General features: G+C 38.3%; 1 protein-coding gene across 2 annotated transcripts in view; it reads right to left on the bottom strand.

The window, feature by feature from the left end:
* The window catches only part of abtb3b (ankyrin repeat and BTB domain containing 3b), a 78,848-nt gene that overhangs the window by 19,387 nt on the left and 45,616 nt on the right, over positions 1-13,845 (bottom strand). For both annotated transcript variants that reach the window (XM_086298090.1, XM_086298089.1), the window contains exon 2: positions 6,196-6,351. In XM_086298090.1, coding sequence (XP_086154216.1) covers positions 6,196-6,351 — 156 coding nt within the window. The remainder of the gene's footprint in view (positions 1-6,195; positions 6,352-13,845) is intronic.

Genomic DNA, 13,845 nt, shown 5'->3' on the forward strand with positions numbered 1-13,845 from the left:
TCATAAGGCTGCCGACCTATTGCACGCAATGGCGGCGCCATCTTACCCTGTGACCCTATGTGTGTGCGTGTCCAGAGTTCAGCTGAGACAGTGTCCTTCGCCCTGCTAGGCTAAGTAAACAGTCTTCCAGCCAACCCAGGTGGCCTTGCATGGAATGGGAAGGAACAGACTAAATGTAGAAATTCTCGCTGTGCAGCTGCTGCCATCATCACACGTTCTGTGCTTCAGTTATTTGCCACTACGTCGTGATTATAACAGCCGCCTGTGGCCATCTTGCCTCAACAAGATGCTAAGCTATTCTTTTGCTATTAGTTTTGTCCATTTCACAACATCCAGAACTCTCAGGCACTCTCTGCCACCCATAGCGGATAGCATGGAGGGCACAAACTGTCTGTTAGTGTAGTCGTGAGTGGAACTTCTACTCTTTAACTATCTCTGCTTTACTTTTGAGGGGCCATCACAGCACACAGTGTCCCTGCAGTAATCTGTGTGAGTCCGAACTCTGCCATCTTTCAATCTAGTCAGGTTAGTTTGGACAAAATCCGAAAGTAACATTTCTTGCTGTTAGAGGACTTGAGAATTTTTAGTAAAGAAGGAAATATATATGCAGAGGTTTGACATACATAGTTGTAGATATAGAATAGCTTTGAGAGAAATGGTGAACAAGAGCTGAACCATCACACAGACACTTATTAACCTCATTTGATATCATTTAGCATCGAGGCCGTAAAGACATAATTCCAAGGGTTGAGCTGACCACAGAGCAAAACACTTTTAACACTTTGTGCAAAGAAAACCACAAAAAAATAATTAACTTGCTGTTTTATTTGGAATGTGGCAAAAAAAACCCAAAAAAAACACAACCCCAGAGGAGATAAATGAGAAAATCAAGACATTTTCACAGCTACAGGAACAAAATGATCTTTAAACATCAGTGGCTGATTAGCAGAACCTGCTGTAAGTTCTTGGTGGAGAATAGAAAAACAATCACGCTCGACTTAGAGTAAAGACATACAGAAAGAGATGAGACAAAAGTCTAATAATAATAATGAATAATGACATTTGAAGCATGTTTTTTTAATCAGCGACATTAACTAATAATAAAGGACTGAGTACCGACAAAGGAAATTAAGGCTAGCTTTGAAACATGAATGGATAATACAGGCATTATTATTTTAGTGACATATAAAACTAGAGACAGAATAGAGGTAATCTGTGACTGCTTCACTCTTGTTTCTCTGTTTCTAAATTGTGTTTAGTATATATAAAATTGATGGTATGGTTTATATATAGTCATTTTTAAACACCACTGAAGGATACTATTGAAATTACTTGAGTTAATGAATTTTGGAAAACTGTAAGACAGCTTGACCTTTACACAAGTTACAAAATAAATTAAAATAAAACAGCTTGGTGCTGGAGAAATTTCACATGTTTGCATTTTGCACTATGTGGTCTAATGAGGCAAAGTATTTGCTCAAATACTGATTGGATAACTCTTTTCTACACAGCATCATATTAGTTAGCATTCTGGAAACAACTCCAACAGTTTGTTAATTGGTCTGGCTGTCAGTCTCATTATTTCCAAATTAATGGCATTCAGCAAAAAGACAGAAAAGATGGAGAGATTCAGGCTGACTTCTTAAAAAAATGGGGAACTCACTTAGGGAGAATTTGACAACCTTGAGGCTTTAGGATTGATTCAGTTTATTATTAAAACTGATTTATGGAAGGAAGTGTAATGTTTCATATAGTAAAATTCAAAGAGAAAAAATAGTCTTTGAAGCAACCGACAGCACACTGTTACCTTAATCTAGCTTAAATACCACGGACAAGCTTGGCTCACGTAAGTCTTGTATATTTCCCAGTATATTAAACTAATTCTTTCAAATTTATGTTTAAGCAGTTTGCACAGAAAACATACGTCTGCTCTTTGTGGTGTAAAGAGTAAAGAGTTTCCACGGACACGTATCCTTCATCCATTGCCACTTCTGTGAAAAGACTAGTTCAGATTTAGCAACACACACAGCAATATGTGGAAAATATCTGAAGTAGGACAGCATGACTGAGTGATCATGACACACCCATAGTCCTAATAACTGCAGCATTTGTGGAGCCATCATTTCAGATATGCTAATATGGCCTTTTGCTAGAAGAGATGAGGAAATACAAAGAGGTAAATCAGCGAGAAACCTCTTAAATTGAGTCTAAATGCCAGTGTGAAAAACTCACACTGCAGGATTCATATTTTTACTGTGCTGGAAGAGCCAAGGTTGGTTTATTCCAGGAAACTGGTTTCAGAAACTCTTACTGTTCTTTCCCCCTAACCTTTTAATCTTTTACTCCTTCATTCATATCTTAGTCTCTTTCAAAAAAATTGACTTTGTGACAGCCTGACAGTGCAATCACTGCTGCTTTTCACAGTTATTCATTTTGTTTCAGCTTGAGCTGAGCGACTGGCTGCAAATCCTCTAGTTATTTACAGAATTGCTCTCCAGAGCTGATAACATTACCACTGGACTAAGCTGTCCTATTAGACATGAGCGGCTCTGTTGTCTCACAGTGTGTTTGCAGTGTCAACATAACAGTACAAGTCCTTGCTTGACCTCATCAATACAACACGGACAGAGGCCCTGCGATGTGGCTCATCACTGAGCTGCCCTGCAGTCGGAACAGCATGCAGTGAAGAGAACTGTCTCAGTTTTTATTGTGATGATAAATATTTACGCTGGATATACAGAAAATACTTTCTGAGTCTTTTCTTAGTACGCTGATGCTATAGCAACAGAAACAGACCCTTCCCACATTATTTGGCTTGGGGATTGATTTATTTTTAAATTTTTTGTCATGCACATTAGGACACAATCTGTGCTTTTTTCAGCGTATGCACCATTATTATTCTTGACACTGCTGTCCTTTCTTTCTTGCAGAGCTGCAACTAAAGACGTAACTGTTCAGCACTTGAAAAGGAACATCCCGATTCTGTGATTATATCTGATCAAATCAAATGGGAATATGTGCCGCTGTGTATTCAGTGGTTCGCAGCACAGCTTGCAGATGTCTTCAAGCGCCATTATCATTTGTTGTAAAGTTTCCCCTTAAAACAGAACCCAAAGTAGAAACTGTTATGAAAGCTTTATATTGGACCTTGTTTGAGTTCTATAGCATATTGTCCAATTTTTGTGAGCAAAGACAAAAATGTCAAATACAACCAGTATGTAATGCTGAAAACCTATTACAATGAGAGAAAACTGACAACTAAGGCTTATGTAAATGACTTCATGTTGTATAAGCGTACGCAGACAGCATTATGACGCCCATTATTCTTTAAATAATGAGTACATTGTAAGTGGACATGCATTCAATTAACTTTTGGAGGACTTGTCAAACTTATAAGCTAAAATCATTTATTTTAATGAATGGCTGTGGTTCATTAGGATTGCTCCCATTGACAGTGTAACTCCCACACATTTATTTAAATAAGCACACTTGCGGTCAGATTATAATATAGTGATTTACTGATAGAGCGGGACAATATTCCTGCTCTATCAAACATCAGATTATCACATTAGATGATAATGTCATCTAGCTGGAATGTGAAGATTTTCCAGAGCTGAACACCTTCACTAAAAAGAATAAGAGTAAGATACAGTAGTGTGTAAATTTCTTTCATTTCTTTGTGCAAGTAGGGAAGTTGGCGCAGTGATTATTGAAAAGTGTACAAACATACATGGAAATACACATATAATGCAGTTTGTGCAATTCTAACAACTTGAAAACTGTTATTCCTTAACAGTCTGAACTCTCTCAGGCAAGCTTTCTTGTCTTTTCTTTAGGCAGTCTTCAGGAATGTTTCTCCAGGATTCTTAAAGGACATTGAAAGCTCTTCATAGAACGTTGGCTACTTTTTGTTCCATTCTCAAGATGATCCCACGCTGCTTCACTAGTGTTACAGTGTGTTTTTCTATCCAGGCATGTTTTTAATGCATTGGTACTATGTCTGGGATCATTGCCATGCTGAGAAATAAGGTTGCTGCCAATCAGATGCTTTCCGTATAGTATTGCATGGTGGATCAAAATCTTATGGTATTTTTTAAATGCATCAGTTTAGACAAGATTGAAAACTTTACTGGTTGCAATGCAACCTAAACCATGACAGAAACACCGTGTTTTACAGATGGCTGTAGACACTCACTGTTGTACCTCTCTCCTGACACCTTCCATACCAACAATGCTTTAAACCAAAAAAGGCAAATTTGGATTCATCACTTAATTAGACCTGTTACCACCTATTTTCAGTCCAGTTTGGCATACCTCAGCCTTTCCTCCCTGTTTCCCTTCCTTAAGAATGGCTTCCTGGCAGCTACCCTTCTACTCAGACCATTTCTGATGAGGCTTCAGTGAACAGTAGAAGAATCAACTGAAATGATCAGATGCATCCTGCAGGTACAGAGTCAGGTCTTTGCTGGATTTCTTATTTTTTTGTCAATGGCATGCCTTTCAGATACCGTTCATCTGTTTTTAGGCCTGACACTTCTGTTTGGCTTATAGTTTTGGCTAATAGCTCTTTGTGCAAAAGTACTGTTTTAAACCTGTGTTACCATTGGCATATGATGTTTGAGGGGGTTTTTTTTTGCAACAGACAGCAAGTAAAAAGTGCCTAAAGATACAATTCATTTTCTCCAAAGAAAAAAAACTTTGATCCTGGAGAACTATTGCTCAAGACTGCTTTAAAAAATTACAGTAAAGCCTGGCTCCTTGTAAGCAAAATATAAAGAAATGAGGACCAGCTTAAGCCTTTTGCACAGTACTGTTTGTATGAAGCAAAGGCATGTTGGATCTACACATGATAATTGAATCAAAGAAGGATAATATGGTTAAACGTCTACTAATATAAATATCACGTCTTGGGCCTGCCAATTTTTTTGTTTGTTTGCTTTTAAATTCCCTTCATGACTTTTGATTTTTTTTTTTTAAGTTGGCTACACAGATTTGAGTTTTGATGTTATGACATAAATTTGATCATGTCATGATTAACCCATTAGAGCCCAGCACCATTTTTATTGTCAGCAAAACTATGGGAGAGTCAAAGTTGAAACTTTAACAGCAACTTTCCTCAGTGTGCAAAGGGGCGGTGGATCACCATGGGATCTTAGGGGTTGAAGTGGGAACTTCTGCTGTAGGAAGGAATCTCCATCCTTAAGTTGTTGCTAGATAAAATGTCATAAGTAAAAGCAGCAGGAATCACAAAGATAAAACTTGAATTTTGACATGTCCATCACCTCAAGGATGGAGATTTTTCTACAATACCTGTAAGTGATAAGAGAATTTCCTTTTTCTCCCCTTGTGTTTTGGAATCGTTTTGAAAATCGCCTGCAAGATTTCTGCAGGCTTTCAAACCTCAGTGATTAAAGACTGATGCACACACTGTATTTTTAAAGTTCAGGCCTCTAAAAAGAACTAAAGTACTCATCTCAAGCAATGTCTTGTCGTGTTATATGAAGCAGGTATCCAAAACTGTGCTAACATATAAAGTGCAGACTTATAAATATCACAGCTGCAGTTGTGACTTGTGAACACGAATGTGATGCTATAAAAGCCGTACTGTTCTGCAAAGTCTTTTGACAAGATATTGAAATGCAGCTGTCCTGCTTCGCTCCAACATCATTTTAATAATAACAGCTGAATTCAAGCAGTAAGAGTTTTGGGTATGCTGTCTCACGGTCACATTTGCATGGCTTACTGGGACATTTGTGTAGAACAGAGTCATCAGTAAGGTTTATGCTGTAACAAGTCAAAATGTCTGCTGTGAAAAATGTTCACTGTTGGGAAAGTCGGATGATAAGACCTCACTTGCAAATTTATCCCACAGGCGTTGGTGGAGACTGAACTTTTTTACTTGAGGGTTTTTTTTTTTTTCATTTTTAAAAAACATCTCAGTCAACTGTCAAAACCGAAGCTGGGAAACAACTTTCTATGGCTCTGTGCACAGAAACAGAAAAGCATGTTGAATAAGCATCACAAGCCCTGTAATATTTTTATGGGACACAAACGGCTCCAAAGAAAGAGCCGAATAACCAAATGCCTTGCTCAAATGCATAGTGGCTCTGGAGGGGAGGGGTACATAATAGTTTTCTCACCTCTGCACCTCCACTTTTCCACATGCATGCACTCACACATACATATACGACTCACTCAGTTCAGAGATGCTGCCCACTCTCGTGGCCAGTAAGCACTGTTCAATGGAGCGCAGTTCGGACTGACTGTAGGTGTTTCCCTCTCCACTCTTCCCAGCTCGTTGCTGCTGCTGGTCCCTTTGAAGAGTTAGACCCTCGGGTAGGCTGAGCACACCTGAGAGCGAGAGAAAAACAGATGAATATCACATGTACATGTGGGACTCATGCTATAGCACAGGCAGGCGTGCACGCTCTAAAAAGGGATCATTTAAACTATGTATCGGACACAGTTTTTGTGTTTTTATTGTGGCTGCATTTTTAATGTTTACAGGTTTGATTTTTTTCACCAGTGGTATCTTCTATCTTTGTCATCTGTGCTTGGAGTCCCCCTGTGCAAAAACTGCTTTTTAGCAATTGTATATCCAGTACTATTTGTTTTTGGAGAAATGTCCCTGCTAAATACAATAAATATGCTGCGTTGTTTTCTCATATTCTTGAAGGATTAAAACTGGTAGATTCATTCTAAAATGTCATTAATATCTCATTTTCCTCCTATCATATAAATGGAAAGAACACAAAGGTTCAGGATATTAGAAACTGCGCGCATAATTATTTATATCCAGAGTGAGAGTTTGATTGTGAAAACAATGGAAGCAATACAATGTAGTATTTCTGCCTCCTAGCTACACCTGTCAGACACTTCTCCCAAAGGTAATAACGTGTAATATTTAAAATGTGGTTTCATTATTCACAGCTCTTCCTCGTTCTGTGAGTGATGAGGCAGATTCTCCATTTCGCTCTGCTGACAGTTTCTGATTCCTCTGCAGCTTTGTGCTGCAGCCTTCTCAATGTTCGCAGGGTGTCAACTTATGAAATGACTAAAGGCTGCGACTCTCTGCTTAGCCCTCTAATCACTGATGGAAAATTAGCTTTGGTTTTAATGTCTATTAGAATATTCTTCCAAGTTAAATGCACATGTACATGTGGCACTCATTATTCTGTTGTGCAGGAAGCAGGCAGCTACTTATGAAGTGATTCTTTTTACTTTCACAAGGCAGGAAAAAATGCATGCAAAAGGCCGACATAAATAGTTTTTGTAATAGTTTTTTTTACACACTGACTGGACAATCTAAATGATCATCAAATTAATGCACTGTTCATGGAATATTACTTTTTGAAAAATGTTTTCTAACATATGAGCGCATGTTCACTTACATTTGCAAATAGAAAGATCAAGTGTAGCACTACTAACACCTAGAGATAAAAAAAAAAACCCAAACAGCCTTAATAATCAACTCAAAGAAGTTCTTTAAATGTGCTGGTTTATAAAAAGATACTTGTAATCGTAGTGTCTGTAGGTTCTCGGTCATTTAGGTCATGGTGAGCTAAGGAGCTTGGAAAAAAAGCGACTGAACTTCCTTAAGTTTTTTCAAGATGTTTCAGCTCTCATCTGAGGTAATACCTGTAATCATACATTATTTATGATTGTGGTTCACTGTGCATTATACAAGGAATAAAAAATCCTGGTGCAAAAACAGTCAATAAGTCACAGTTGCTTATCCTGTAAACCTAGAGAGCAGCAGTCTTGGCACTATCTAATCTATATCTTTGTAAAACCAGAGAGCTACTGTCAGCCTGAGGGACAAGATGTCATCATCTGCTGCACCAGTGTCAGGTGGTCTTACTCGCTTCCATTGTCAGTCAGAGTCCAACATGAACCAGCAAGACAGAGTATAAAGAAAAGAAACTTACTTTCTGTTTCTGCATAAGGAACCTGTCTACAGGGACTTCTTTAAAACACCTTTGTTATTGCTTTTATTGCTCACAATGTGCCTTCTTTGACATGCGGTTGTGCAAACTGCTGGAAATCCATCTTAAACCATTTAAACCAGCAGGAGGGATACCCTGGCACCTTCCAGCCTCTTACTTTCCTTTCAAACAATTATACATCAGAGTAAATAGCCCATTCAGTGTGCCTACAGGACTCATGACCTACTTCCTTTGATGTGCCCAGACTAAAGGCATCCAGTTGTGATCTAGCACAATAATGCACTACACATACAACAATTATAATAAAATGATTTCAAAAAAGCCTAATTCATTTTAAACCAGTAAATCTTTCATTATTAATTTTATTTATTTATTTGTTCATCTTGTGAAGATGAATAGAAAAGGCTAACGAATTCAATTTGATACTTTTTGTCAAAAAAGTTATGATAATGATAAACATACATAACATATTATTTATATATCTTTTTTCTCTAAAAAAAAGAATACAGCTTTTTAAAGGCAAGTTACTTAACACCTACTTACCATCAGTATTAGGTTTACTACACCAAAAATAGTTTGTAGTAATAAATAAATCTGGTATTACAGAAATATCACAACTACATTTTCTTCTTGAAATTCACAACTTTGGATGGCTGTAAATTAGTCTTCACAGTAAAGTTATACAAAAGTTCTGAAATAAACCGCAAGTGATGCAGCCAATTTATCATCAAGCCAGCAAAAATAACAGGAACTGTACAATATTTGTACAAAATATTACAGCAACCTGTTTATTATACCAAAGTGGTCACCATATCATCCCCATAGCACAGTGATGGAAAAATATGTGTTTATGGATGCAGTAGGCTTTGGTCCATTGACAGTCTTTCATTTACTTCTAAATAAATAAATCTTCTCAGGTCGTAAATAACCCTTTATGGCATAACTTCCTATTATTCTTTCCATCCATCCATCCATCCATCCATCCATCCGTCTTCTTAAACATATTTGTAATTCAGTGTTGCAGCAAGGGCAGAGCCTATTCCAGCTGTCGTTGGTCAAGAGGTGCGGTACACCCTGGACTGCTTGCAGTATTACTGCTTTATCACACATATCTATTGTTAGATATTCACCAACAAAAGAAACAAAATTTTAGTGAATGTCACGCAGAAAACTCTGAAATGGTATTATCATGGCTGCTCTGACTGTATTGTTTACAGTACATTCATCACAGCAGAACAAGTGTTTGTCAGACTTTGTCTCCGTGATAAGTTGCCAACTAGTTTGTAAAAGTAAATAAGCAATGAGATCCATCATTCTGGCTTTTTTAACTTGTGTATAAACATAGAAGTAAAAAAAAAAATCTAACAAACATACATTACATTTGATCTTTCAACTGTCATGCTCCTTAATCTCGTTCAGGGAAATAGCAGAACCAGCTGACAGTGATGGTGGTTGCTCTGAGTATAGACTGAGGCAAGGTGACTCACTGGCTCTTTGCCTCCTAATGCAAGGCACTGTCTAACCTCAGGCAGGCACTGATGGAGCTCTTACATGCCAGGCAGCCACTGCGGCTGCTCTCTCTGTGTCTATGTTTGCGTGAGTATCTTCCTCCAGATGTCACTCTGTCTTTACACTTTGAATCTCTTGGGAAATGCTCTCAGGTTTTTCAATTACCTCACATAATGTTTTAAGTTTATTATTGTGCATAATCATAAAGAAATAATAGTTGGCAACCACGCTAAGTTATATAATACTGAGATATCCTATCGGGCACCTGCCTCTCTTTAAGTGGGCCGGTTGCGTTTGCCATATGGCAGCTATTCAGTGTTGCTGAAGAGATGAGGCTGGATGATCCTCCAGGCAAGACAGTGTCAACGAAGAAGAAGTAACGCGTGCAGGAGTTCCCATTAAGATGTCACAGAATGCACCTTAGTCATATTCAGTGATAGACAGCTGCACAGACCCACTGCACGGTCCAATGTATTTCATGTTTGCCACTAAAATATATTGAGATGAGACATGTGTTACAAACTCTTAATTCACAGTTTTTTTGTGGGTTTTTTTTTAGATTTTACAAGACTAACTTTTGGATAGATGTGTACTATTGCACTCCTGCCTGGTGAATTCATATTTTTTCATAGTCTGGGTTAAAATAAATCTTTATACAATAATAAACACATTTTAATCTTCCCAGTGAAATGGACTGGCAACCTGCACTTCTCACCCAGTGACAACTTGGATGCGCTCAAACCACAAATCCTTTAAATTCACAGAAATGTACAAGCATGAAACTTTAGTCTTCTTTTCTTAACGTTTCAGCTAGAAGGATTTCCCCAAAATATCACTAAATGTTACCTAAACTGTGAGTCTGTATATGAATTTAAAAAAACTGCAATGTTTGTTGATTTGATTAGCAGTAGTGGAAGGAGTAGTAGTAGTGGTAGTAGCAGTGGTAGTAGTAGTAGTATGGATCTGCTGACTCTTCTCAGGGTTGACTAGAGCAGTGGGGCAGGAATGCTGACCTCGATGTGGCTCCTACCCTGCATTTAAAATCTATTTTGGAGGGACGCACAGGGAAGTGCACTTCTCTAAACATATTTTAGCTCTGCAGGAACGCTGGCTTCAGTTTTTTACATGCAGATAAGGTACAGAGAAAGCAGAGTGGGGCTTTGTTTTAGAAAAAAAGCGCTTTAAGCAATGCAAATGTACAAGATGATCTGACCTATTATTTAAATAGCAGAGTGAGAAAAAGAAAGCAGAAGGGCAGACAGTCAAAAAAATCATACAGGCCTGACATAAACACTCTTTTTGGCTGTAAAGGGTTAATAATGTTGTTACTGTACATGGATCACAGTAGTGCTGCCCCACGCTAGGCTCCATGACTGTTCTGCCAGGCCAGATGGCCACCATATGTATACTGAGCAAGTGATCATAGAGGGAGACATTGCACGACAGAAAGCAGAAAACAGAGCGGTGAAATGTGTTAAAATTCCTTTCTTACTCCTGAAGGCTGCCATCAAGAGTAATTGAACTGCAGAAAGAAAAGGGGCGTAAATATAAAGCTAGTATTTTTTTTTTATTACAGACCAGGTATGCATGGGTAGACTGTAAATCTCCAGAGGTATGGTTTTGGCTTGGGTTCTCAGGTAACCACAGTATGGTCTGAGGTAGCCACAAGCTTTCAATTTTTTAGACCTGTGCTCACCACACGGGTGTGAAGGAGTTCTGTGAAAAAGTAAATGTACCCTTCAAAATGTCTGGTAAAATTAGGAAACTGGCAGAGGGAACCACGCACACACACATACATTCACACAAATGCTCATTTACAGGAGCTGCAAACAAGTTAATAACAAGTCACGCTGTATGCAACGCTGAAGAGCGTGCACACAAAAGCAGACACACACACATAATTATCAGTAATTAAAAAGTCTTAATCCCAGACACTTCATGGGGATGTGATCTGCTGGTAGAACAATGTGTTCAGCTAAACCCAAACTGAATATTTCCTCTTCTGTAGTCACGTTCAAGATACAGTCTGCTGATGATCCAGAATGCAGAATGGAAAAGGCTCCCGAGTTTACGTGATGTGTTGTTCCGAAGGAAGCACACAAGCCTCCTGATGTGTTCTTATACAAGTATGAGTAAACCGCCGAAGGAAACACGTCCCAACTGTGGGTTTAGGTTTGTTTTTGTTTGCACATGATCAAAGGAGAGAGCCCACTGAAAACAAATCCTGCGCCTGTTTCATATAATGAATCTAAAAATGAATACAGCATTACATTGATCCTTTATTGACACCCCTCCTCCACACAGAGGTCATGGGTGTGTTAGAAATACAACAATGATGCCACTACAAGCTGATAGAGTCACTGTCTCACACCTTCAGGGACACAATTAGCTCGTGCTTTCTGAAGCTTCGACAACGTGGCAAGCTTTTTTTCACCTTGCCCTTTACAGTGTTTCTGCTTCAGTTGTTAGTGCGATTCGCTCTTGTCTTCGATTAGATTCTTTTGATTGAGGTCACACCTCATCATTGACCTTGTTTGAAGCAAGTCCATTACACACTGACAAATCAGGAAGCAAATAGACAGATTACAATCAATTCAGTGCATTCTGCCTTTAATATGTAGACTAGTGTCTGAGGGAAGCACTTAAATTGGTCTTAATCTACTCTGCACTCTATATATATTTTACCCTTTTGAGAATCTTTGTTGCTAATTGTTTTGGTTTTACATGTCACAGTTTTAATGGTTCATTCACTCCCCACAACTGTTTTCATTCCCAATGAATAACCACCACACGTTTGCATGCTTCCCTTAAATGAATGGTGATATCTATCATCACTCCTTCTCTTCCAAGATTATGGCAATTGCTCACAATTAGCAAATGAATCTTTAAGTCACTTAAGTTAAATCAAATCAAATTTTAATCAGTTTTGAAGAAATGTTCTCAAGTTGTTCAAGGGAACAACTCGGGGCGATCGTGGCTCAAGAGTTGGGAGTTCGCCTTGAAATCGGAAGGTTGCCGGTTCGAGACCCAGCTCTGACAGTCTCGGTCGTTGTGTCCTTGAGCAAGACACTTCACCCGTTGCCTACTGGTGGTGGTCAGAGGGCCCGGTGGCGCCAGTGTCTGGCAGCCTCGCCTCTGTCAGTGCGCCACCAGGGCAGCTGTGGCTACAATGTAGCTTCATCACCAGTGTGTAAATGAATGGGTGACTGACTGAATGTAGAATGTAGCTTTGGGGTCCTTAGGGACTAAGTAAAGCGCTATACAAATGCAGGCCATTTACCATATTGCATTCACAATAAAGGAACATTTGGCCTACAGGCCAACCTGAAAACCTCTAGCCTAGGCTGCTGCAGGTACACTCTGATAAACTTGTTGGATGCTTTCTGTAAATCTCTAAAAGAAAATGAGAAAAAAGGGAGATTTTTGAAGGTAAAGGCCTAGATATTTTCCTCTGGAGCTAACGGACAGAAAAATAGACCCCAAAAATTGACTAATGGAGACAGAATAGTGAACTTAAGTTTGCAAGTGGTCAAAATGAAACCAGGTCTTTTAAAAGTACAAATGGGCAACCATTTGTACTTTTAATTGTAAATGCAATATCTTTTAAGTTTATAGCTATAAATATGAAGTGTTTTTCTCAGCTGTAGTGCATTTTTCCACTATAATTACATATCATTTAATGAAGAAATTGCACATTAATGCAAATTAATTCAAATCTATCTCTCATGTTGGGTGCCATTAAAAGAAATACTGGAAAAACATGGACATCAAATTTTTTAATATAAATTCACTTAAACACAGATAATCTGAATTTCAAATTTCTCACTAATATTTTCCACATTTATTTACTACAGCTCGTTAAGCTCTTATACTGACTATTCAGCCATTAACTGGGCTAGCTTTTGTAAGACTCTCCTTCATTAGTAGTATCTGGTAGTAAGTATCTTCTTTTTGCTTTTTGTTTTTACAATTTAGACATCAAAATTGTAGAAATCTCACGTCTTGTAAACAGTAAACTTAATTGAGCAGCATAACAAAAGCTGACTGAACTATGGATAATAAATCTGCAATTTCTTTTTTTTCTTTGCCTGTCCCGTTTGGCTCTTTTGCCATCAGAATTATTGTCTAAAGGCGAGGAAAGATGCCCAACGGATTTACTTTACCAAATGGACCATCCCAGCTTTGCCGTAATGGTCTATTTGATTCACCTTTTATTGTTTATTTTATTTATTTTTTTATTTTCACTTGCTAGATACGGGACAGACTTGAATGAGGAAAAGAAAAGGGAGAAAGGAAGAGGGGAAAAAACAGCGGAGAGGAGGGACGGGGATAAAGGGCAAAAAAACAAAAACCAACTAAATAAGTAGACAAAAAAAATACATATATCAAT

This window comes from Aulonocara sp. 'chitande type north' Nkhata Bay, linkage group LG7, assembly GCF_057382095.1.
Source record: "Aulonocara sp. 'chitande type north' Nkhata Bay isolate Kocher_YH1m ecotype deep benthic linkage group LG7, A_spYH_male_GT1.1, whole genome shotgun sequence".
Lineage (NCBI taxonomy): Eukaryota > Metazoa > Chordata > Actinopteri > Cichliformes > Cichlidae > Aulonocara > Aulonocara sp. 'chitande type north' Nkhata Bay.